General features: G+C 42.6%; 1 protein-coding gene across 2 annotated transcripts; it reads right to left on the reverse strand.

Annotated features, from left to right (window-relative positions):
* Nucleotides 1-653: 653 nt before the first annotated feature.
* On the reverse strand, nt 654-25937 carry LOC108703528 (centrobin). 2 transcript variants are annotated; one of them, XM_018239697.2, is made up of 19 exons: nt 25814-25937; nt 22860-23233; nt 21890-21977; nt 21749-21803; nt 20153-20294; nt 18789-18905; nt 14729-14845; nt 14543-14641; nt 10696-10902; nt 9053-9199; nt 8560-8693; nt 8324-8449; nt 7503-7644; nt 5833-6826; nt 4428-4591; nt 2801-2870; nt 2555-2639; nt 2387-2477; nt 654-2299 (listed from the first exon to the last, which is right to left on the reverse strand). In XM_018239697.2, the coding sequence occupies exons 2-19, from the start codon at nt 23214-23216 to the stop codon at nt 2213-2215; spliced, it is 3222 nt and encodes a 1073-aa protein (XP_018095186.1). In that variant the 5' UTR covers nt 23217-23233; nt 25814-25937; the 3' UTR covers nt 654-2212. The 2 variants fall into 2 exon arrangements, 1 of the variants encoding a protein (XP_018095186.1); XR_005966718.1 differs by lacking the exons at nt 654-2299; nt 4428-4591 and having other exon boundaries at nt 2421-2477.

The raw sequence follows: 25937 nt of genomic DNA on the forward strand, positions 1-25937 counted from the left end.
GGACTCGGGTAGATCCAAACTGAGATTCAAATAAACCCTGGCATTTCATGTACACAGACAGAGACCCAACGGCCCCAATAAATAGTGACTGGAAATTGAGAGCAGCCCCTTTGGCATTTACCAGAATCTACAGATTGCCAGTCCAGGGCTGAACTCAGGAGGATTAGCAGCTCTTTCCAGTTGACTAACATGATCCCAGGCACCCGTAGAGGCAACTCTTGCTTATCTTTATATAGCACCACATATATATTACATAGTGACGTGTTGGAATGTGGGGAAGAAGTGAGGAGGGAGCCAAACTCCTGCTCCAGTGGAGAAAAAAGTTGGGTGGAGCTGGGTTGGAGGAGAAAGGACAGGAAATTAACTGAAGCTTCTAGGCTGGAGTTGGCAGCAGCAGAAACTGCCCTTATTGATAACCTTGATGTGATGGGACTGACAGCCCACAACTGGTTTAAAGGCAATGGGAGCTGTGACATAGCTGAGAATTTAGTCATGGAACCATCAGGTACAAATAGATCAGTGGTTTGTAAAAGGACTACATCGTCGGCCGACCAGTGGCTTCATGAAGTCTTGCCAGCCTTAAGTGGTGACCTGCTTGTCTCTGACACTCAAACATGGGAGACCTTCCAGCAGGTCAAGAACAAACATCACGGTTTTATGTAAAAAGGGTATTTAATATATAAATAAGTAACAATAAATAAGACAAAGACACCATATGAAAACAAACGCACTGCCCAGCACTTCTATAATAACGTGTTAGTGGCGTTAAATAATGCCATGGGATGTTACTGCTGTAACAAGGCCACAGTATGTGTCAGTGACCAAGGAAGCAAGTCAATTACAAAGAGCATTAAATAGCTATACATTCATTATTGACTTTAAAGAAAAAACAAAAAACAAAACTACCCTCCCTCTCCCAAACTGCACCATTGCAAACCCCAAATCATAAACACTTTCTGTTCACAAGAGACAGAGAAGGGCAGAGGGTTTTAGCACCGGTCTCTTCTTAGCGACTGCAGACCAGTAGCACTGATAGTTGAAACCATGTGAAAAGCAGGAGAATCTGGTCCTACAGTAGTGAGGTTCTGTGAGGGGTCATAGGGTTATTGTTAACGTTTTATTCTACTTTAAGCGACTGCTGCATGCTTTAATTGGCTTTTATAAGATTTGTTTCCACAAAAAAAGGTGGGTTCTGGCGTAATATATATTGTCCTTTGAAGGAATTAAATATATGTGTTAACTTGGCACAATTCCCCATCTGTGGCAAAACCTGCCTGTTTAATCTGATCACTTTAAGCTTGCTCAGCACTTCCCAGCTCAGGAAACTGGCTTGGTTCAATGGGAGAGACCTTAGGCTGTTCCTGCTGACACTCCAGCATGCACATGAGATTTGCTGCCCACGGCTATTGGACTTGCCCCAGGGATCCATGTGTTGTTGTCTTCCTGCAGGAAAACTGCCCCTCTGACATCAGCTTCAATGCCTCTGTGTTTAGCTCCAGCAGTGTGACTCCTCAAGTCAGATCCTGTATCCAAACATGATACAGTCTCCTTATTCAAGATTATCTACAACAGGGCTCCTCAACCTTTATCACCCATGAGCCACACTCAAATGTAAAAAAGAATTGTAGAGCAACACAACATGATAAAAGTCCCTGGGCTGACAAATAAGGGTCGTGATTGGCTCTTTGGTAGCCCCTATGTGGACTGGCAGCCTACAGGAGGCTGTATTTGGCAGTACATCTTGTTTCTATGCATCCAAATATTTCCTCAAATTTCCGAATTCAAAAATAAGCATCTGTTTTAGGCCAGTGGAATCAACATCCAAGTGGGTGGTGAGCATCATGTTGCTCATGAGCTACTGGTTGGGGATCACTGATCTAGAAGATGCAGCAACTGTAGATGAAGTTACGGTCTTGCCAGTGTAGACGTCGGTCGTGCATTTGCCATTGACTGTCTAGCTGCCTGTTCTTGGCCCTCTGAACAAACTTTATATGTTGGAGGTCACTAGCCAAAGAGGAAGCAGTTGCTCCAATGCTGGATCACGATTTTGCACAATACCATCGGCAGACTGAACCAATGAGACTGCAGGGCAGCTGTTAAGTCTATATGTTGATAATATGTTGTTCCCCCCCCGCATTTTTGCTATAAATACACACATTTGTCATATCCACAGAAGACAAACTGACAGTTTCTTGAGAGCATCCCTGCTGGTCTATCGCCATATTCCCCCACGTCCGCCCCTCGCCGTCAACCTCTTCATCCCCCTAGAAGGAGCCGTGCGTCGCTGAGTCGGTAACACCTAGAAACATGGGGAGAGGAGAGGTGAAACCATTAGTTAGGGGGTCAATTTGTTATAAATGCGTGATAACATCTAGTTATTACTCACCTCTTTCTTTACTGCCTCTGGCATTTTGCCTTCTGGGTTTTTTAAATGATTGGCTGCTATCCTGGGCACATCCACTTTCTTTTCTGTACAGCTGTGGTACAAGGATACGGGAGTCAGAAAACACAGCGGTGGTGTAAATGGAAGGCACCTACAAGAGGAGACACTTACCCCTGGGGCTGCTGGCTGGGCCGGCCTTGGCCGTACAGAGACACGGAGGGATGAATATTTAGGAGATGAGAGAGGTCAGACATTTCTGAAATAGGCAAGAAATCATTCAGCAACTGTGTGACTCCCCAACCTCATCAGATACTGCAGTACAGCAGCCTAAATACTATCTCACGCCCTACAATGACACCCCCCTAGTACTAGGATTCCACACCAAGAAGGATGCCCTGCCACCCTAGATGTTCTTACCAATGTTCGGATGTGTGGGTTCTTTGTCTGTGTCCTCCTTAAGTGGATCCCCAGGGGTGCGGTCTAACAGCTGAAAAGGATCAAAGAAACTTGGTTTAACGCAGCCAAATTTTTGCTCAGGTGCACCCCCAACTGAAGATGACCCTAAATGGAAAGTTTCTTTTGATTGGCTAGGCCACCAAGTAAATGGAACCACGTGATGGATCTAAACGCTCCTTGGGGCAGTGACTGGATCACATATGGGTCCCAGACTAGCCAACCATCTGAGATCCAAATCCAAAGCTTGATGTTTGGATGAGCCAGGAACCTCCAACAAACACTGTAGGAGACAACTCTAGAATATATATGCAGTTAAAGGAAAACTATACCCCACAAACAATGTAAGTCTCTATAAAAAGATATTCTATAAAACTCATGTGTAATACCCTGCTTAATGTTAATAAACTATTTTCATAATATTATACTTTTTTAGTGGTATGTGCCATTGGGTAATCCTAAATAGAAAATTGCCATTTTAAAAAATAAGGGCCTCCCCCTGGTATCGTAGAATTCACGTTCACATAAACATACCATACAGTTAGATCACATAAGCCAATTAACAGACAGAGTTCTGTATTTTGTTTCTACACTTCTTCCTGTTACAGTTAGAGCTGCAGTATTTCTGGTCATGTGATCTCTTCCTGTTACAGTTAGAGCTGCAGTATTTCTGGTCATGTGATCTCTTCCTGTTACAGTTAGAGCTGCAGTATTTCTGGTCAGGTGATCTCTTCCTGTTACCGTTAGAGCTGCAGTATTTCTGGTCAGGTGATCTCTTCCTGTTACAGTTAGAGCTGCAGTATTTCTGGTCAGGTGATCTCTTCCTGTTACAGTTAGAGCTGCAGTATTTCTGGTCAGGTGATCTCTTCCTGTTACAGTTAAAGCTGCAGTATTTCTGGTCAGGTGATCTCTTCTGGTTACAGTTAGAGCTGCAGTATTTCTGGTCAGGTGATCTCTTCCTGTTACAGTTAAAGCTGCAGTATTTCTGGTCAGGTGATCTCTTCCTGTTACAGTTAGAGCTGCAGTATTTCTGGTCAGGTGATCTCTTCCTGTTACAGTTAAAGCTGCAGTATTTCTGGTCAGGTGATCTCTTCTGGTTACAGTTAGAGATGCAGTATTTATATCTTGTCCTGTTACAGTTAGAGCTGCAGTATTTCTGGTCAGGTGATCTCTGTGGCAGCACACAGACCAAATGGTGGTTCAAGGCAAGAGATGTAAAAGTGCAATATTTACTTACCAGTTTGGTAAGATTCTTTAAGATGGCACTTAATTTGATATAAACTTTTGCTTAAATAATCATTTTGGGGGTAAAGTTTTCCTTTTACTAGTCAACCCCAGGGTGTTTCCTCAATGCCAACATACTGCCCTTTAGTTTCAGTACAGCTGTCTTCCAGCACCCCCTTATGACCCGTTTGGGTCTTCTATGCTGAAATGAGAGTCTACACGTTTCTTGGATCTCCTATGGCACAGATGGACAACCTATGGCCCATATTGTTGATCAACGACTCCTGCCCCTGGGAGTTAAAGTTTAACAAGAACTAGAGAGCCACTGTTAGTGACCATAGGAATAACAGGTGTACTTGTCTCTCACCATGCGTATATAGTACTGTAATTGGGAGTTTGAGGGGGCCTCTTCCTTATTTAGCTCCCAATTCGGGGTGGTATCCAGGGAATTCATTTTTGCTGGCCCAAACATCAGCAACAGTTCCTCTGGGTAGGACTGTTTTGACGAGTCCTGCAGGAGGCTTTCTGAGGCTAAAAGAGACGGTGAGGAGGGTGTCAGATATATATATATATATATATATATATATATATATATATATATATATATATATATATATATATATGAATGAACAGGTCTCTCAGATGTGACCCCCTGTTGACACATTAGCACCCCCCGCAGCGTTGTCCTGCTCTTGTGCTCATTAGCGTTGCTCCCCTGCCAACCTTCCATTAATAAATAATTACTGCCAAAGCAAGTGAGAAGATTAACCAGCTCAGTGCCACATACTGGGAGCCCCTTTGTATGCACAGGAGAATCATTGTGTAGTGTTTGGTGTTTGGGTTTACACTGCTATATATATATATTCAGCAGTCAGATTGCTTTGTGAGCAGAGCTGTCCCAGGTGAAGAAGAAAAGAGAATAAATTAAATACAACTGAATGCACGTGCAAAAAGAATCCCTTGCCACAAGAGCTTACAGTCTACAGCACTGGTTTATAGAAGGGTGGTGCCCAAACAATGTCAGTAATCCTGCTCTCGGTCCAGGCACAGGAATGGTAGTATATACAATATGCCTTTGTGTACTGGAGCCATTTGCATTTCAGATTTAGTGGCCTTTTAAAGAAATTTCAAAGCCAGCGGCGCAGGGGCTGAGAATGTACACAAAGGAGCCTGGGGTGGGGAGACGGCCAGTGGGAGAGGTGGATTAGTCGCAGTGGATACTGATGCTGGACTGAGTGAACTGGGTAGTGCGGGAACACACACACACACGTATACACATATACACACACACACACACGTATACACACACGTATACACACACGTATACACACACGTATACACACACACACACACGTATACACACACACACGTATACACACACGTATACACACACACACACGCATACACACACACACACACACACACACACGCATACACACACACACACACACACACGCATACACACACACACACGCATACACACACACACACACACACATATTCCAGCCATTAAACATGGCCTATTCATCCCAAATCCATAAGCAAAACACATTCATACTGTAAGTAGGGTTGCCAACTTTTCCTATATATTTCTATTTTTTCCCTATTAATAAAATTGGGATCAACCATCATTTTTGGTAAAATACTGGCCAGATGGCAACCCTAACCGTAAGTCCATTCCCCACCCCTTAGGAGCTACCCCAGTGCAGGGAACTACAGTAACCCCGGTGTATAAAACAATGACGGGTGGCGTTTTGCTCTACACGACTCACCCCTTTCCATTGTCGTCTGATCCTGATGTGGCTCTAGAGGGAAGAAGCCCAGGTGGCTACTTAAGCTGTGGCTCAGCTCCTCCATTTGCAGTGGGTAGAAGCTGTCGTCTGCCTCCCTGTAATTGGGCAGGTAAAAGGCCTCTGCTGGTTGGTAGGTAGGATGGTGTTGGGACTCCTGCCTGGAGCCACTGCCTGATTCCTTGGATAGTGAGACTGGGTGGAAACTGGACTGAGAGGTCCCTATAACAGTTTGGTGGCCTTTACCATCATTTTGGCCAGTGATATCTTTAATATACTGGTTTCTGGAGTCTATAACCTCTTGGCTACTCAAGAAAATAGAATGGTCTCCAGTGTGGCTTCTGCTGGCAGTATCATGGCCCCTTGGCTCCAGGAGATCTACATCCGAGTGGCTTTTACCAATTACAGGCTGATGGCTTGAGCCTTTGAACAAGCTCTCGGCAAACATATTTTGGCTACTTGTGTCAACAGTTATCAGCGGCTGGCTACCGAAGAGGCTACCATCTGCTACTGCTGATTGGCTTCTGGGATCTCTTATCGCTTTTGCTTTGCTTTCGCTCTGTTGACTGATTAAATGGCTTCCATCCTTATGGCCAAGTCCCATTAACTGCTGGCTATCACTGAGGCTTAATGGGGTCTTTGGATGACTATTGCCCATTAATTCACTGTTTGCTACCTGCATTTGGCTAGTGCTATAAAACTGGCTGCTGTTCTGCATATGTTGATTTGAATCTGTCTGACTACTGGCCAGGCTTTTGTCTCCTATAATCTGTTTGAAGCTGTCCTTCAGCTCGATGCTTTCCAGTTTATGTAAGCTTTGCCCATGCCCATGTGAGCTATGGCTTCTCCTTAGAGGGAGCTCTTCCCCTTTGTTTTGGCTGTGCCCTCCAGCTGCCTCTCTGAGCCCACTCCATGGCACCTCTGGGGCTCCTGGAACGACTGGCTGGAGAGGGACTTGTAGAGACGATACAGAGTCCTGAAAGGAAAACAGAATATAATTTAATGGGGGGACATAAAAAGGAAAAGCAGACTTCAATTCATTCATTCACACCATGTGACATATTTAAAGGATAAGTAAGCCTTTCAAATAAGTGAATGTAAAATTGATGAGGGTGATATTCTAAACAATTTTGTTATTTACATTCATTATTTATTTTCTTTTGATTCCAAGATATTAAGGGATACATGTGCTGTTACTATGAATGAATTTTGTTACAACAGCGCCACCTGCTGGTCAGTTTCCCACCAGTCTGACCAGCAAGTAGTCAAGGAAGTTGTCAGGAGAAAGAAAGAGACTGCTCTGATGTTCTTCTGCTTAGGAAAACAATTAGAAACCTTTCTCACATCTTTCCTAAGCAGAAGAACATCAGCCTCTTTCTTTCTCCTGACAACTTCCTTGACTACTTGCTGGTCAGACTGGTGGGAAACTGACCAGCAGGTGGCGCTGTTGTAACAAAATTCATTCATATTAACAGTACATGTATCCCTTAATATCTTGGAATCAAAAGAAAATAAATAATGAATGTAAATGACAAAATTGCTTAGAATATCACCCTCATTAATTTTACATTCACTTATTTGAAAGGTTTACTGATGGGTAAGAACAGAATACACCTATAGAGGTTGGGAATAAGGAGAGTCTTCATTCTGACCTTTGATGTTAGAACCCTCAGCGCTTGGCTCCAATGACTCTTCATAACCTCCTGTAGCTGTGCCAGCATCTCTGCTCTCTCACGTTCCAGCCGATTGAGTGCCAGAGACATCTCCTGGGCCTTCTCCTCAGAGTGAGACAGTCTGTGAGTTGGGACAAATAATCAGAGGAATTATCAGAAATATTTCTCTTCATTCTGTCTTCATGCAGGAGCTGGGTGTCAGATATTCATTGACAGTTAGATCCAATATATCTTATAGGGGGGCTTCTTTTGCTTAGAAGATGTATTAGAGGTCACTCTATTAAACTCACCAGACATCATGTCTCTCTACATGCAGGAGTTGTGCAAAAGGCAGTTATTTTGTTAGATTTCGTTTGTACTGGAATCAGTTATTTGAGTGAGCTCTAATTCATCTGCTAGGAAAGGAAGCCCCCCCTTTAAGAGATATTGGATGTAACTGCCAATGAATATCTGACACCCAACTGCTGCATGAAGACAGAATGAAGAGAAACAGATGCTGAGAGAGGAATAGTGAAGATAAACTTGATTATTTCAGAAACAGAACAGAATATTTAATTGATTGTATTTAGAAAACTTAGTATTTCAGTATGGTGAAGCTTATATTAATAGTAATAGTTCCCCTTTAATTTCAGAGCTGCAACAGGTCACAGCCCCAAACCTGTATAGACATTAACCCCACAGTGACACAAACAGGATGGAAGTCTATCCCACAAAACAGAACTGCAACCCTCTCATTTCTGCCAGAGGTTATTGCTGATACAATAGCACAAACATCACAGAATAGTGTTCTCAGGACTTACTTATGTTCATACTCCATGGTGATGTCTCGGTGGCGCCTCTCACGTCCCTGTAAGTCTGACTTAAACCGAGACAGCTGGGCAGAGAGTTCAGTCTCGTGCTGTGAGGTGAGGTCTAACAGCTGCCTCCTGGGATAGGATAGGAGAAGTATGTTGGGTAAAACCAGTAAAGGAGACCCGCTCTCCCCAATAATGAAGACTCCATCTTGCCATAACCCTTATCCAATCTCTATTCATACCTGTGCTGCTCTCTCACAACACTCAGGTGTTGGGCACTCTCCTCATGGACAACACTAAGCCTCTCGATGATGGCCTCTTCCAAGCTCACCTTATGCTCGCTTTCTAGACGCACCCGCTCTGACTCGCTACGTGCCTTGAGTTGGAGCAATAGCATTACACATAAATATAAGGTGTTTCCTAAATACAGCCACAACATTTAGCTCCAGATGCTGCCTCTGTCCTCCTAAAGCTCATCCCCCCTCCTCCATATTGTCCAAGAACACCCTGCACAGCCCCATTTCACTGTGACTCTTGGTTTCTTACCACTGGAACATGACAAACCCAATCCAAATGCAAAGCATAGTGAGGGTCAAGTGTAAGAATTTAATAAGCCACCAAAATCTCTTGCTACTTCTATTACATTTCTTTCCATTGGCCGGATCAGTTACACTTTCACGTCCAACCTGTGCACTACGTCCTCCTCCTCTAATATGCTTCCTGATTGGCTCTTACCTTCTCAAGGTTAAGCTCCATCTGCAGAGTGTCCCTCTCCCTGTGTGAGGCCTGCAAATCTCTCTCCAGACGTAGGACCTCTCCCTGCAGAGTAGCGAGGGCGAGCTGCCACTGCTGGGACTTCTGCGATTCTTGCTGAACCAGCGCCTTAAAAAGTGGACAAGTGAAATCATGAGGCCAAACTAGTTAAGCTATGGAACATTTCTAGAAAAAAAAGAAGACAAAAAAACGAGGCCGATCTGCCAGAAACCAACTCGCTGCAATTTTGTTTGTGACTTTTGTAACAATGTCGGAAAAAACAGACCTTTTATATCTGGAGGAAGCAAAATACAAGTGTTTAACACTTGAAAAATGGTTGTACCCGAAACATGTAGTGGTTTGCACTGCTGATAAAATAAACACATGTCGTTTGAAAATACTGCCTTGAAGCTGTTTTTTCCGACTTTATACATTATCCGGGATACATGTAATGTTAAAGGGATCCTGTCATGGGAAAACATGTTTTTTTCAAAACACATCAGTTAATAGTGCTGCTCCAGCAGAATTCTGCACTGAAACAGATTTTTTTTATATTCAATTTTGAAATCTGACATGGGGCTAGACATTTTGTCAATTTCCCAGCTGCCCCTGGTCATGTGACTTTTGCCTGCACTTTAGGAGAGAAATGCTTTCTGGCAGGCTGCTGTTTTTCCTTCTCAATGTAACTGAATGTGTCTCAGTGGGACCTGGATTTTACTATTGAGTGCTGTTCTTAGATCTACCAGGCAGCTGTTATCTTGTGTTAGGGAGCTGCTATCTGGTTACCTTCCCATTGTTCTTTTGTTTGGCTGCTGGGGGAAAAAGGGAGGGGGGTGATATCACTTTAAAGGTGGCCATACACGAGCCGATAAAAGCTGCCAATTGGCCCGTGTATGGGGCCCCCCGACGGACTTCGAGATCTGGCCGAAAGTCGGGCAGATCTCGATCGGATGGGACAAAAAATCCCGTCGGATCGCGGCCGCATCTGTTCGTTGATGCTGTCCCGCGATCCGACCGGCCATTCCCATTCGTTAGGATCCGATCATTGGGCCCTACGGGATCAGATCAGCCCGATATTGCCCACGGAGAGAGATCCGCTTGTTTGGCGATGTGTATGGCCACCTTAACTTACAGTACAGCAGTAAAGAGTGATTGAAGTTTATCAGAGCACAAGTCACATGACTTGGGGCAGCTGGGAAATTGACTATATGTCTAGCTCCATGTCAGATTTCAAAATTCAATATAAAAAAAATCTGTTTGCTCTTTTGAGAAATGGATTTCAGTGCAGAATTCTGCTGGAGCAGCACTATTAACTGATTCATTTTGAAAATTATTTTTTCCCATGACAGTACCCCTTTAATATGAATGAATTTTGTTACAACAGCGCCACCTGCTGGTCAGTTTCCCACCAGTCTGACCACCAAGTAGTCAAGGAAGTTGTCAGGAGAAAGAAAGAGGCTGATGTTCTTCTGCTTAGGAAAAGAATTAGAAACCTTTCTCACATCTTTCTTAAGCAGAAGAACATCAGAGCAGCCTCTTTCTTTCTCGATCTAGTGAGTGAATATAAACAGCAGAGGATTCCTCTCGGAGGGATAAAAAATATCTACAGCTTTGGGGGCTCTTACTCGCTCACTCTCCAGCTCTCTGTTCTTCTCCTCTTGCAGTCTCTGGCACTGCTCCTGTAGCTCTCTCTCCCGCTCCAGCCACTCGCTCTGCTGTTCTTTCATCTGTCTCTTTAGAGTGTCCAGCTCCCTGCGTTCTTCGGCATGGATGTCTCGCTCTCTTTCTTTCTCAGTCTGAAACTGGGTAACCAAAGCCTCCTTCTCTTCTACCTTCAACACATAAAGGAGTTAACAGGCAGACGGTCAATATTCAGAGGTGGTCAGTGAGTTCAATTTGCCCCGGCTCTCCAGGGCCCCTCCACAGCCAACAAATGGAGAATTCCCTGTTTGATGCAAACCTTGGCCATTAAAATCAGGGTAGTGTGTCGGGGTTGGAAGGCATCAGACTCTGATCTATAGCCTATACAGTTAAAGTCAGGTTCAGGTCAGTTTGAGCCACTCCCATTGTGAGATTATTTGGAAGAGAACCTAAAGCAGAATCCACCAACCTGCTGTGCTGCTCTCCTTTAAGGAACAGGTACAACAAACAGGGTGGAGGTCCCAACTGCAGTTTAGGAGCCTCTGAAAGGGGCCTAAGGTTTTAACTAGTCTTTTGTTCTCTTTGAATGCCTTTCCCAAGCCCCTTTAGGGCAAGGCCAGATGTGACGTTTTTGCGGCGTTTTTATGCTGCGTTTTTAAAAAAGAACTGCTGTTGTAAATACGCCACTGAAACCACATGCAACTGTCAACATGCGTTTTTCAGCACGTAGGATTATTTTCCCAACATGCACTTCTCATTGTTCTCATTGTGAATTTGGACACCATATTTAAAATACGCTGGGTATTTATGCAAAGTGTGGTTTCAAACGTGCAGATCCCATAGAGTCTATTGATTTGGTAGTTTTTTGACGTATTGGCGTTCATGCTAAAAAACGCCAATACTGGCGTCCTGTGGCGGATTTCAGCTTGCAAGCGCCGTGTGTGAATTGCCATAGTGCGTTTTCCATTAGTTTCAGTTGTAGTGTAGTTTATGCGTATTTACGCCTGGCTGTTCTTTTTTAATAATGCAACGTAAAAACGCCACGTCTACCCTTGCCCTTAGGGTAAGGTCACACCTGGAGATTCGGGGAGATTTAGTCGTCCGGCGAGTAATCACCTCTTCTTTGGGACGACTAATCTCCCCAAACTGCGTCCCCATGTCTTCCGGCTGCTGCAATGAAAAAACGACTGCGGCATGGCACTTGCGACGATTCGTTTTCTGAAGTCGTCCAAAGTTTCCTCGTGAGGCAACTTCGGAAAACTAATCACCACAAGTGCTATGCCGCAGGCGTTTTTTCATTGTAGCATTGTAGCAGGCGAAAGACAGGGGGAAGCAGTCTGGGGAGATTAGTCGCCCCAAAGAAGAGGTGATTAGTTGCCGGGCGACTAAATCTCCCCGAATCTCCAGGTGTCACCTTACCCTTAGGGTCAGGGCACACGCTCAGATTCGGGGAGATTCGTCGCCCGGCTACAAATCTCCCCTTCTTCGGGGCGACTAATCTCCCCAAACTGCCTCCCGCAGGCTAGAATGTAAATCGCCGGCAGGATGGCACTCGGAGCGCTTCGTTTTCCAAAGTTGCCTGACGAGGAAACTTCAGCAACATTGGACAATGAAACGATCCGAGGCAATTCGGGGAGATTAGTTGCCCCGATGAAGAGGAGATTTGTTGCCGGGCGACTAATCTCCCCGAATCTGAGCTTGTGCCCTGACCCTTAAATGGATTGTGACATGATTTTTATGGTGTAGTTTTTATTTCTAAATTACACTGTTTACACTGCAATTAATTCACTCTACAATAAAAAAAATGTATTTCCTGGACCAGCAAGTGTATTTAGTTGTAATATTGGTGTGTAGGTGCATCTCAGGTCATTTTGCCTGTTCATGTGATTTCAGAAAGAGCCAGCACTTTAGGATGGAACTGCTTTCTGGCAGGCTGTTGTTTCTCCTACTCCTATGTAACTGAATGTGTCTCAGTGGGACCTGGATTTTACTATTGAGTGCTGTTCTTAGATCTACCAGGCAGCTGTTATCTTGTATTAGGGAGCTGCTATCTGGTTACCTTCCCATTGTTCTGCTGATGGAATGATATCACTCAAACTTCAGTCACTCTTTACTGCTGCACTGCAAGTTGATCAGAGCACAAGTCACATGAATGGGGGCTCCTGGGAAACTGACAATATGTCTATGTTTCTGATTTTAAAATATAAAAATTTCTGTTTGCTCTATTGAAAAATGGATTTCAGCGCATAAGTCTGCTGGAGCAGCACTATTAACTGATGTTTTCCCATGAAAGTATCCCTTTAAGAACGGCACTCTGACAATGGCATAGCCATGCTGTCATGCTTCTGTAACCTTATTTACGGGGGCTTGTCCAAACATTGGACAGTTTAAGGGGGTCATAATCCCTCTGTCTTAAAGGAACAGTCCTGTGTCAGGGGATGGAATGTAGGAAAACACTAAACATTGTACAATCAGAAGGAAGCAAATAATAATCCCACCCTACACAGGGCTGAGACGCCAGTTAGGATGACCCAAGTGTCAACTCTCGTTCCTGAGTAATTGGCAGTTGGGAAACAAGCAACATTGTGATATAACAGAGCAGGATAATCACAGAGCAAATCTCTTTAGAGAGCATTACATGAGATGAGCAGGTTATTGGATTAGCCACTCAGCCCCAAATGTAATATATATTCATTCAAATGTATTAGGACTGGGGCATTCCTGGGGCACAATGACTGCTCTTGTGTGTTGGGAACATTTGGAGAGAAAGGAAATTGCTCCCCGTATTCTCAGCACGGACTCTGGGCTGCTGTCACTTACCTGAGCTTCTAAATATACAGTATAATTCAAATGCACATTACATGGCAGCTCAGAAACAAGAGCAAAAGGAATTTGTATCCAGCTCACATGATTTGATAATTTCCCACAATGCCTCAGCTTCTCAGCAGCAGCCCAGACCCACTGAGCATGTGCAGTGCCACAGACACACAAATGATGATTAACAAGATGGGGAGCCCCTGGGGAGAACTTGGATCATCGCTGTTATAGGGCTGCTGAACCTATGGGCTGGTACAGTAAGTTCACTATATTTTAGGCTTTACCTTTAATTTCAAAATATTTCCCATTAAAGGATAAGTAAATCTTTAAAATAAGTGAATTAGTGCTATTCTAAGCACTTTTGCAATGTACATTCATTATGTATTTTCTTTTGATTCCAAGATATTAAGGGATACATGTGCTGTTAATATGAATGAATTTTGTTACAACAGCGCCACCTGCTGGTCAGTTTCCCACCAGTCTGACCACGTAGTGGTCTGACCAAGTAGTCAAGGAAGTTGTCAGGAGAAAGAGGCTGCTAATTTTTAAGGTTTACTTATCATTTAAAGGGCCACCGTACGCTCACTTTTACGAGCACAATAGTGATTAGTACAGAGGGATCTCTATCCTGGAATAGATTTCTCTCTTATTAGAGGCTATGATAAATGGGAGTTGTCCCGGCTCTAGAAAGGGCCAATTAGTTCCTGTTTGGCTAGCCACATGCTGAATGGCATCATAGCAATGCTGTTGTAATTAGATTACACAAGAGGAGACCCGTGGGAAGTGAGGTGAGTTTGTGGACGACCGGTCACTGAGACAATGGCACCGTAATGTTGTCATTTGTATCCATAGGTTTCTGTGAAGGTAGGTTCAATGTTATTGGAAACTACATATTCAACCAGCTAATATTTCCAATAGGGAAATCCACTGTGGAAATAACGATCATAGAGTGTAGTGGCCCTTTAAACTCCACGGGAGGTGATACCCTGTTCCTTCTTCTTCTCAATCACCTACCAGTTTTTGGGCCTCTTCCTGAGCCTCGGCTGAGATCTGCTTCTCTTTGGCAAGAGCCTCTTGTGCCTGGCCCAGCTCCTGGCTCACCTGAGCCAACATCTGAAAGGATGAGAAGACAAATTAGAGAGAAAGCGGCAAACACATGTTGTGGGTGAATTCTAGGGGTATGGCCTCCATTTGACCAACCTGCATGTCCATGGCTCTGGCCTGCTCAGCTTCTTCTTTTTGCCTGCACAGCTGCTGCAGAGTCTCCTCTTTCTTCTGCTCCTGTTGTTTCCATCCTCCCACCACCACCGCCAAGGTCTGGGGGATAAATGAGAAGTTCTTATTACAGTTAAATGCCCAATTCAACTTATCTTAACTGTTATCTACTGTGTATCCTGTGCTTGAATGGCTGCCCCATGCCTACACAGCAACTTGTTTATATAAACTATAGTAGTACTTATCTGTTATCTACTGTGTATCCTGTGCTTGAATGGCTGCCCCCATGGCTACACAGCAGCTTGTTTATATAAACTATAGTAGTACTTATCTGTTATCTACTGTGTATCCTGTGCTTGAATGGCTGCCCCCATGGCTACACAGCAGCTTGTTTATATAAACTATAGTAGTACTTATCTGTTATCTACTGTGTATCCTGTGCTTGAATGGCTGCCCCCATGGCTACACAGCAGCTTGTTTATATAAACTATAGTAGTACTTATCTGTTATCTACTGTGTATCCTGTGCTTGAATGGCTGCCCCCATGGCTACACAGCAGCTTGTTTATATAAACTATAGTAGTACTTATCTGTTATTTATTGTGTATCCTGTGCTTGAATGGCTGCCCCCATGGCTACACAGCAGCTTGTTTATATAAACTATAGTAGTACTTATCTGTTATCTACTGTGTATCCTGTGCTTGAATGGCTGCCCCCATGGCTACACAGCAGCTTGTTTATATAAACTATAGTAGTACTTATCTGTTATCTAATGTGTATCCTGTGCTTGAATGGCTGCCCCCATGGCTACACAGCAGCTTGTTTATATAAACTATAGTAGTACTTATCTGTTATTTATTGTGTATCCTGTGCTTGAATGGCTGCCCCCATGGCTACACAGCAGCTTGTTTATATAAACTATAGTAGTACTTATCTGTTATTTATTGTGTATCCTGTGCTTGAATGGCTGCCCCCATGGCTACACAGCAGCTTGTTTATATAAACTATAGTAGTACTTATCTGTTATCTACTGTGTATCCTGTGCTTGAATGGCTGCCCCCATGGCTACACAGCAGCTTGTTTATATAAACTATAGTAGTACTTATCTGTTATCTACTGTGTATCCTGTGCTTGAATGGCTGCCCCCATGGCTACACAGCAGCTTGTTTATATAAACTATAGTAGTACTTATCTGTTATCTACTGTGTATCCTGTGCTTGAATGGCTGCCCCCATGGCTACACAGCAGCTTGTTTATATAAACTATAGTAGTACTTATCTGTTATCTACTGTGTATCCTGTGCTTGAATGGCTGCCCCCATGGCTACACAGCAGCTTGTTTATATAAACTATAGTAGTACTTATCTGTTATCTACTGTGTATCCTGTGCTTGAATGGCTGCCCCCATGGCTACACAGCAGCTTGTTTATATAAACTATAGTAGTACTTATCTGTTATTTATTGTGTATCCTGTGCTTGAATGGCTGCCCCCATGGCTACACAGCAGCTTGTTTATATAAACTATAGTAGTACTTATCTGTTATCTACTGTGTATCCTGTGCTTGAATTGCTGCCCCCATGGCTACACAGCAGCTTGTTTATATAAACTATAGTAGTACTTATCTGTTATCTAATGTGTATCCTGTGCTTGAATGGCTGCCCCCATGGCTACACAGCAGCTTGTTTATATAAACTATAGTAGTACTTATCTGTTATTTATTGTGTATCCTGTGCTTGAATGGCTGCCCCCATGGCTACACAGCAGCTTGTTTATATAAACTATAGTAGTACTTATCTGTTATTTATTGTGTATCCTGTGCTTGACTGGCTGCCCCCATGGCTACACAGCAACTTGTTTATATAAACTATAGTAGTACTTATCTGTTATCTACTGTGTATCCTGTGCTTGAATGGCTGCCCCCATGGCTACACAGCAGCTTGTTTATATAAACTATAGTAGTACTTATCTGTTATCTACTGTGTATCCTGTGCTTGAATGGCTGCCCCCATGGCTACACAGCAGCTTGTTTATATAAACTATAGTAGTACTTATCTGTTATCTACTGTGTATCCTGTGCTTGAATGGCTGCCCCCATGGCTACACAGCAGCTTGTTTATATAAACTATAGTAGTACTTATCTGTTATCTACTGTGTATCCTGTGCTTCAATGGCTGCCCCCATGGCTACACAGCAGCTTGTTTATATAAACTATAGTAGTACTTATCTGTTATCTACTGTGTATCCTGTGCTTGAATGGCTGCCCCCATGGTTACACAGCAGCTTGTTTATATAAACTATAGTAGTACTTATCTGTTATCTACTGTGTATCCTGTGCTTGAATGGCTGCCCCCATCGCTACACAGCAGCTTGTTTATATAAACTATAGTAGTACTTATCTGTTATCTACTGTAAGATGACACTAGAAAACAAAAACCAACCACATATTTTGGTAAAATTCACATCCTAATGTATTTTCCGACATTCCTGGGTACAAAGAAAAAAAAAACACTTGGATACCCTCTACACCTAGGATTACCAAATGATGTAACTTGCAGAAACCCCAAAAACTTAGCAAATATGACTTTCATTTTATGTGTGGCAAACGCCCCTGAACATTAATACCCCAGAAAACTACAACTTTCTACTCCAACCTACCCAACGGCAATCCTAATTAAAGTTAGTACTTTATAGTACAGGTATGAGGTCTGTTATGCAGAATGCTTGGGACCTGGGGTTTTCCGTATAAGGGGTCTTTTTGCAATTTAGATCTCCATTCCTAAAAATAATGTTTATGTGTTGACCTACTGCTTGCTCTGATATGGAGGATGTGTAAATGAATCCAATGTCTCATAGGAAACAGTGCCTGGGGTGGACACAGTATAAAATTAAAGAAACTGCTTCAGTGTTAGTAATTTTTTAATACAACATTAATCATTACAATGGTCATACCGAGTTAAAGAGAGAGGGTCTTTTTCCTTGGAAAAAAATAAAGGCATCCATGTGCCCAGTACTTTGCACCCTATTCTTAAAGGGGTTGTTCACCTAACTGTTAGTATGATGTAGAGAGTGATATACTGAGATAATTTGTAATTGGTTTTCATTTATTATTATTATTATTTGTGGTTTTTGAGTTATTTAGCTTTTTATTCAGCAGCTCTCCAGTTTACAATTTCAGCCATCTGGTTGCTAGGGTCCCAATTCCCCTAGCAACCATCCATTGATTTGAATAAGAGACTGGAATAGGAATAGGAGAGGCCTGAATAGAAAGGCAAGTAATACAAATTAGCTATAGTAATACAATTGTAGCCGTACTGAGCATTTGTTTTAAAGGAGAAGGAAAGGTTAAAACTAAGTAAGCTTTATCAGAAAGGTCTATATAAATACACCAGTAACCCCTCAAAGTAATGCTGCTCTGAGTCCTCTGTCAAACAGCACATTTCTTTCCTTCTATTGTGTACTCATGGGCTTCTGTATCAGACTTCCGGTTTTAGCTTAAACCTCCAGGGCTAGGGCTTGAGCATGCTCAGTTTGTTCCTCTCTCCCTCCCTGCTGTAATCTGAGCCCAGAACTATGAGTGAGCAGGGAGAGACTCAGACAGGAAGTGATGTCACACCAAGCTAATATGGCAGCCGCTATCCTAAACAAACAGAGAGCTTCTACAGCTGTTTCCACTATTGTGGCTAATCTATTGGCAATAAACTGCCTCTGGAGCTTTCCTTCTCCTTTAAGATGGGGTCAGTGATGCCTATTTGAAAGCTGGAAACATTCAGAAGAAGGCAAATATTTTAAAAAAGTATAAAAAAGAAAAAATGAAGGCCAATTGAAAAGTTGGAAAGCATTAGCCATTCTAGATTATACAAAAAGTCAACTTAAAGGCGAACCACCCCTTTAAAAGTGAAAAAGACAGTTAAATCTGTACAGGGCACAAGTATAGAGAACCAACAGCTGGCACTGTTAACAGCACAAGTGTAGAAGCAATTTTGCACTTTATGTTAGTAAATGAGCCCCAGAGATTTCGGGAAGAGACAGAGTAACCGTAACATCACCTGGTCCAGCTGTTGGATCATAGTGTCCTTCCTGCGGTCGGCTGTCAGGGTGACAGTCAGTCTCTGCTGTATCTCCAGCATCTCATTCTGCAGGTTCTGAATGTGACGCTCCAGATGCTAGAGAAAGAGAGAGGCAGAGGTGTAGGGCTGGGGGGCTGAACCCTGCCTAAAAGGGATCTGGGTTAATTAGCACAGGGCTGAACAGGTTTAATTAAGGCTGACACCACGTGATGCATTAACGAGATTACAGCACAGCGGCTTAACAGCTGATCCAGAGTCATGACAGATGACAGAAAGATAGAGAAACAGAAAGGGAGGGGGTATAGAGGGAGAAAGTAGCAGCGGCTCAGAGAAATGGACAGCACATACGAACTTAAAGGATAAGTAAACCTTTAAAATAAGTAAATGTAAAAACAGCTGGTGCAGGTATGTGGGGGATAGGATTGCACTGCGATTGCCTGAAAAACTGCTCATAAAAAATAATGAATTACTCTTGGAAAATGCTTATATTAACTCCCAAAAGCCAAAGAGGGATTTACATTTTTGACCATAGATCCCTCTGACCACCAAGTAGTCAAGGAAGTTGTCAGGAGAAAGAAAGAGGCTGATGTTCTTCTGCTTAGGAAAGATGTGAGAAAGGTTTCTAATTCTTTTCCTAAGCAGAAGAACATCAGAGCAGCCTCTTTCTTTCTCCTGACAACTTCCTTGACTACTTGCTGGTCAGACTGGTGGGAAACTGACCAGCAGGTGGCGCTGTTGTAACACAATTCATTCATATTAACAGTACATGTATCCCTTAATATCTTGGAATAAAAACAAAATACATAATGAATGTAAATTACAAAAGTGCTTAGAATAGCCCCCTCATCAATTTTACATTCACTTATTTTAAATGTTTACTTGTCCTTTAAGCACTGTGCTTGCTCCTTAACTGTCTAAACCCCTTCACCCCCCTATTGTCAGTGAGGTGAGGCCCTGTACAATATCCAGTAGGGATGCAACTCTTTGCTTCTCCTTCAGGAAGGAAATAGGAGATGCAAGACACTGATATATAAACAGTAGCACATGGGCACCAGCAGGGATGGTAAGTACCAGGCAGTGAAATGTACCAGCAGAATTTCTAACCACCAGTCCCTGAACTACAATGTTTTGCAAACCATGTTACCCTGAGAGTTGTAGCTCAGCAATAACTTTACAGTTGCCGCCAACAGGTTCCTCATAGGCCTCTGTATAAAACAGGGACAGACCAGAGTCTATTATAACGTATAGGGTGCTCCTATTCACCCAACTAGTAAAAGTACAACCGCTTCCTGGTTGCTATGGGTAACTGAAACACAGCCAACTGCTGCCCCTATGGCCAATACCTTCCGTCGTGTTGTCTCTCTCTCCAAGGCGTCTCTGAGCTGTAGGTCAGGAAGAGCCGGACCTGATTTATACAGAGATGCGTAGCGAGGAAACAGCCCCTCCAAGCCAGACAGGGACAGAGTGGGTGGAACTGCCCAGGCACTGGGAATTACAAAAGAAAAAAAAACAAACCTGCACTCATTCATTTTAATGAAATAAATGTGTTTTATTCACAAGTTCATTTCAAAAGTTTCGGTCCTCTCTGGGACCTTTTTCATCCTTGAAAAAAGGTCCCAGAGAGGACCGAAAGTTGGAAATGAACTTGTGAATAAAACACATTTATTTCACTAAAATGAATGAGTGCGGGTCCATTTACTGGATTATAAATTAAAGCTTTGACCAACGCACCACCATCAACAGAATTGAATCTGGGAGGAGTGCGTTCACTGTACCGACATAATATATATATATCTCCTGAAGATGGCCCCCAGTGAGGATGCCGAAACATTGGGAATAAAATATTAATCTATTCACTTTACAAGTCCTTGGAGTGTGGTTTGTGGATGGATCATATATATATATATATATATATATATATATATATATATCTCTCTATCTAGTAAAAAGAAAACTGCACCAACAGGACTTTGTACAGCGTAACAACGTTCCGGCTCCATTACTTGAGCCATCTTTAGTTCCTGAATACGGCTCAAGTAATGGAGCCGAAACGTTGAGAATAAAATCTTTTTGATATTTACACTGTACAAAGTCCTGTTGGCGCAGTTTACTTTTTACTATAACTATTAATGTTTTGACCAGCACACAGGCATTGGACTGTTACTGACAGTGTGCACCGATCCAAACATAATCGTTTCTAAAATAATCATGTTTATCTTAACTATCCCTCTCTCAGCATCTGTTTCTCTTCATTCTGTCTTCATGCAGCAGTTGGGTGTCAGATAATCACTGACAGTTAGATCCAATATATCTTATAGGGGGGCTCCTTTCCTTGCAGATGAATTAGAGCTCACTCAAATAACTGATTCCAGTACAAACAAAATAACTGCCTTTTGCACAAATCCTGCATGTAGAGAGACATGATGTCTGGTGAGTTTAATAGAGTGAGCTCTAATACATCTTCTAGGCAAAAGGAGCTCCCCTATAAGATAGATTTTATCTAACAATTTTCTAACAATTTTCGCAAATTGTTCCACTTGAAGTATCAGCGCCCTCTAGTGTCTAAATAAGATCTGTGAAAATGTTATTGTATTGCCAACGTGTGATGTCCTGCGCCGTAGGCCCAACACAAAGACATATCTTTTATTATTATTATTTCTGGTGGTTTTTAGTGACATCTTGAACTGTTCAGTCTGGAACCTGTTATCCAGTTGGTAGGGTTCCACTTACCTTTGCAGACAATGGTTGGAATGACCAGAATATCAACGTCCACGTCATACCAGGTAATACTAAAGAACCTTCCTATTCAAGCCCTTGAACTAAGCTTGATAAACTACAATTTCCTTGCATTTCTTTAAAAGGTCAGTTGCAGTGACTGTCATCCCACATTACTGGCCTGTGAGCCTGGCCAATCAGCTACTCAGCCCTCTTGGACTTACTTCAGCAGGGTGCTTGTGGTATCACTTTGCTCCTCCACCTTATCACCGAAACGGCCTGCGGGGGAATAGAAAATGATTCTTAGTAGTTTCCCCACACACCCCATGGTCCCTCTTTCCCTACAATGAACATATTTTACTCACGGGAATGCTGGGTGTCACTGTAGTTCAGACTCCGCATGTTCTGCAGGTACGAGCGAAGAGACTCCATCTGAGAGATGTAAGAGACCCCCTGCAAAAAGGAGACATCTGTCAATAATGAAGAGCTAGAGAGTGTGCTGGATGGAATTCTCTGCCCTTTCACTTACACAGAGCTCAGTACTTACATATATAATAAATGGTAACAAATTATTATTATTAATATTAACATGTATTTATAGAGCGCAGAAAGGTTGGGAGAAAGTCGGACAGACGGTGGAAGAGCATTTCAGAGGAGGAACGCAGCCCTTGCAAATGAGCATGTGAGGAGGTAATGAGAGAAGAGTCGAGGAGCAGGTCAGTAGAGGAGCATATTAAGCAGTTGGGTGAGTATATAGAGATGAGTTCAGAGATATAGGGAGGGGCAGAGTTATGAAGTGCTTCGAATGTCAGGGTCATTCATGTGAACTTTATTTAGATGAATAATACTGTTGTTCTGGCCCCAACCATAACAAAGGCAGAGATATAACAAATATCAACATTTTCAGTCATCCTGCAGCCAAGACTATCCAGATGAGACGTATCCCAACACTCAGTAGGATGTGCAGATACAAAGCTGCAGCTATTGGAGGTGCAACATTCTATAGCAGGGATCCCCCACATTTTTTACCTGTGAGTCATATTCAATTGTAAAAAGAGTTGGGGAGCAATGATAAAAGTTCCTGTCTGTGCCAATTAAGGGCTATGATTGGCTAGTTGGTAACCCCTAGGTGGACTGACAGCCTACAGGAGACTCTGTTTGGCAGTACAAATGTTTGCATTGAACTAAAGCTCGGCTCCAAGCCAGGAATTCAAAACTAAGTTCCTATTTTGAGGCCCTGGGAGCAACATGTTACTCCTGAGCTACTGGTTGGTGATCTCTGCTGTTTATGAATCCTGTATAACAGCATTGTGCAAAACAGAAAGTTCTAATCACCTTTGTACTTGAAGCCTCTACTCCTTCTTGTAATTTATGGGACATCTCCTCGGCCAGCTGGTCCATGTAAGTCACGTGGGTGGGATTGTGGGTGAGAGCAGCAGCGTTCCCCAGTAAGAAATCCATGTCCTGACTCTCCATCTCCTTGCTGCTCCGCAGGGAGTCATACGGCTGGGAGGTCACCTCTGAGAAGGCGGCGGGTCTCAGACTGGAGGCTGATGGGAAGGAGAGAGCAGGGGTAGGAGAGGGGCTGCGAGAGACATGCTGGAGAGGAGATGTTGGTGATGAGAGTGGGAGAGGTTCTATACCGCTGAGAAGTGAGGAGTCCTTGGGGTTGTACTGATGGGGAAGCGCCATAGAGGTAACACAAACAGCTGTGGAAACAAGAAACATAATATTATTTATCAATTATATAGACTCAGTATAGGAGGAGATTCAGTTGCACTGTCCCGAACCTTCAGCTAAGGGAGCAGATCTAACCCATAGTGAAAATAGGCAGGCACTCAAAGGAGCAGTCCTCCACACACACACACACACGTGTAAACTAATTATATGGTTTATTCTGTATTCATGGCATAGCCTTACACGTTTCAAATCCTCACAGATACTTAATCATAGGCCTTACGCGTTTCAAATCCTCACAGATACTTAATCATAGGCCTTACGCATTTCAAATTCTCACAGATACTTAATCATAGGCCTTACGCATTTCAAATCCTCACAGATACAGATACTTAATCAAAGGCCTTACGCATTTCAAATTCTCACAGATACTTAATCATAGTCCTTACGTTTTTCATATCCCCACAGATACTTAATCATAGGCCTTACGTGTTTCGTATCCCCACAGATACTTAATCATAGGCCTTACGCGTTTCAAATCCTCACAGATACTTAATCATAGGCCTTACGCATTTCAAATTCTCACAGATACTTAATCATAGTCCTTACGTGTTTCATATCCCCACAGATACTTAATCATAGGCCTTACGTGTTTCGTATCCTCACAGATACTTAATCATAGGCCTTACGCGTTTCAAATCCTCACAGATACTTAATCATAGGCCTTACGTGTTTCGTATCCCCACAGATACTTAATCATAGGTATCTTTGAGGATATGAAATGCGTAAGGCCTATGATTAAGTATTTGTGAGGATACAAAACGCGTAAGGCTATGCCACGAATACCGCATAAACCTTATAATTAGTTTACACGTCTGTGTGGAGGACTGCTCCTTGGAGTGCCTGTCTATTTGCATTTACATTTATTTTCTCTCAATGAAAAGAGAGAGGTCCCATCCTAAGTTACTTCCCATATACATTCACTAAACATCCTCCCTGCTTATAAAGGAATATATATATATATATATATATATATATATATATATATATATATATATATATATATATATACTAGGTCCTATACTGGAGCACAACATTCAAGCGAATCAACTGCCTGGGTGCTGGTTAAAAATCCATACATATACACCAATCTCAGTGGTGCGGTTTTTTGAGATTGGTGTATATATATATATATATATATATATATATATATATATATATATATATATATATATATATATATATATATATATATATATATATATATATATATATATATATATATATATATATATATATACACACAGTATAAATGGGATTGCTATGGAAAGCAGTATTTGTCCCTTTCCCTTGGACTAATCCTTAGAACAATGTAGCAGAAGTCATTGAAAGTCCATACAAACCACTAGCTGCAAGTGGAACCCTAGTATCCAGGAGTCCCCCTGAATGTGTGCAACTTCAACTCCCAGACTGACTGAAAGCAACCCCCGCCTCAATATGTAATGACTCCAGTTGCCTATGGAAGGTTTACACAGTGGAAATTCCAGCAATAGGGAAAAGCAGGGAACTTTTTGGGATATACCACTTAAAGGGGCTGTTCAGCTTCAAGTTAACTTTTAATATGTTCAAGAATAGTCAATTCTAAGCAAGTTTTCAATTTCTCTTCACTTTTCTCTTATCGTTTTTGAATCATTTACCTTCTTCTGACTCTTTCCAGCTTTCAAACGGGGGTCACTGACCCCATCTAAAAACAAATGCTCTGTAAGGCTACAAATGTATTGTTATTGCTACTTTTTATTACTCATCTTTCTATTCAGGCCTCTCCTATTCATATTCCATCCTCTTATTCACATCAATGCCCGGTTGCTAGGGGAATTTAGACCCTAGCAACCAGTCAGCTGAATTTGCAAACCGGAGAGCTGCTGAATAAAAAGCTAAATAAGTCAAAAACCACAAATAATAAAAAATGGAAACCAATTGCTAATCCCTCTCTACATCATACTAACTTCTAATACTAACTACTTCTAATTTAAAAGGTGAACAACCCCTTTAACAGTTAGTATGATGTAGAGAGGGATATTCTGGTACCATGTGACATTCATTTTCACGTTTCACTATTTAGCTTTTTATTCAGCAGCTCTCCAGTTTACAACTTCAGTCGTCTGGTCGCTAGGGTCCACATTCCCCTAGCAACCATGCACTGATTTGAAAAAGAGATTGAATAGAAGGATCAGTAATTAAAAGTAACAATACATTTGTGGCCTTACAGAGCATTTGTTTTTTAGAAGGGGTCAGTGACCCCCATTTGAAAGCTGGAAAGTGTCAGAAGAAGAAGAAGGAGGAGGAGGAGCAAATAATGCAAAAACTATAAAAGAGGAATAATAAAGACCAATTGAAAAGTTGCTTAGAATTAGCCATTGTGTAACATACTAGAAGTGAAAGCAGCAGCCCTGTAATGAGCAGCAGTACAGCTCCCAGAATTCCCCCAATAGTGTCAGTCCCTTGTGCATCTCCTGTAGCCTGTGCCTACAATTCCCAGCATGCACTGAGAGCAGGAGAGGCGCAAGGGCTGCAGATAAATACACAGGGGTAACATGAGGTGCCATACTCACCCTGCCAGGATCTGTTCTGTGTTCAGACGCAAAAACCCAACACTTGTTTAAAACCCGCTTCCCCAGCCGCTCCGTGACGTCATCTCCCAGCAGCTGTAGCTTCACCATAGCAACCGACAGGCGC

This window comes from Xenopus laevis, chromosome 3S (assembly GCF_017654675.1).
Source record: "Xenopus laevis strain J_2021 chromosome 3S, Xenopus_laevis_v10.1, whole genome shotgun sequence".
Classification (NCBI taxonomy): domain Eukaryota; kingdom Metazoa; phylum Chordata; class Amphibia; order Anura; family Pipidae; genus Xenopus; species Xenopus laevis.

Bases quoted from the DNA above. Each gene is read 5' to 3' on its own strand.
- LOC108703528 (XM_018239697.2), bottom strand. From the start codon at position 23,216: ATGGCGCTTCCCCATCAGTACAACCCCAAGGACTCCTCACTTCTCAGC. The intron at 21,804-21,889 runs GTGAGTAAAATA...ATTCCCCCGCAG, and splicing joins CAGTGACACCCAGCATTCCC to GCCGTTTCGGTGATAAGGTG. The intron at 14,846-18,788 runs GTGATGTTACGG...TTTATCCCCCAG, and splicing joins TGATCCAACAGCTGGACCAG to ACCTTGGCGGTGGTGGTGGG.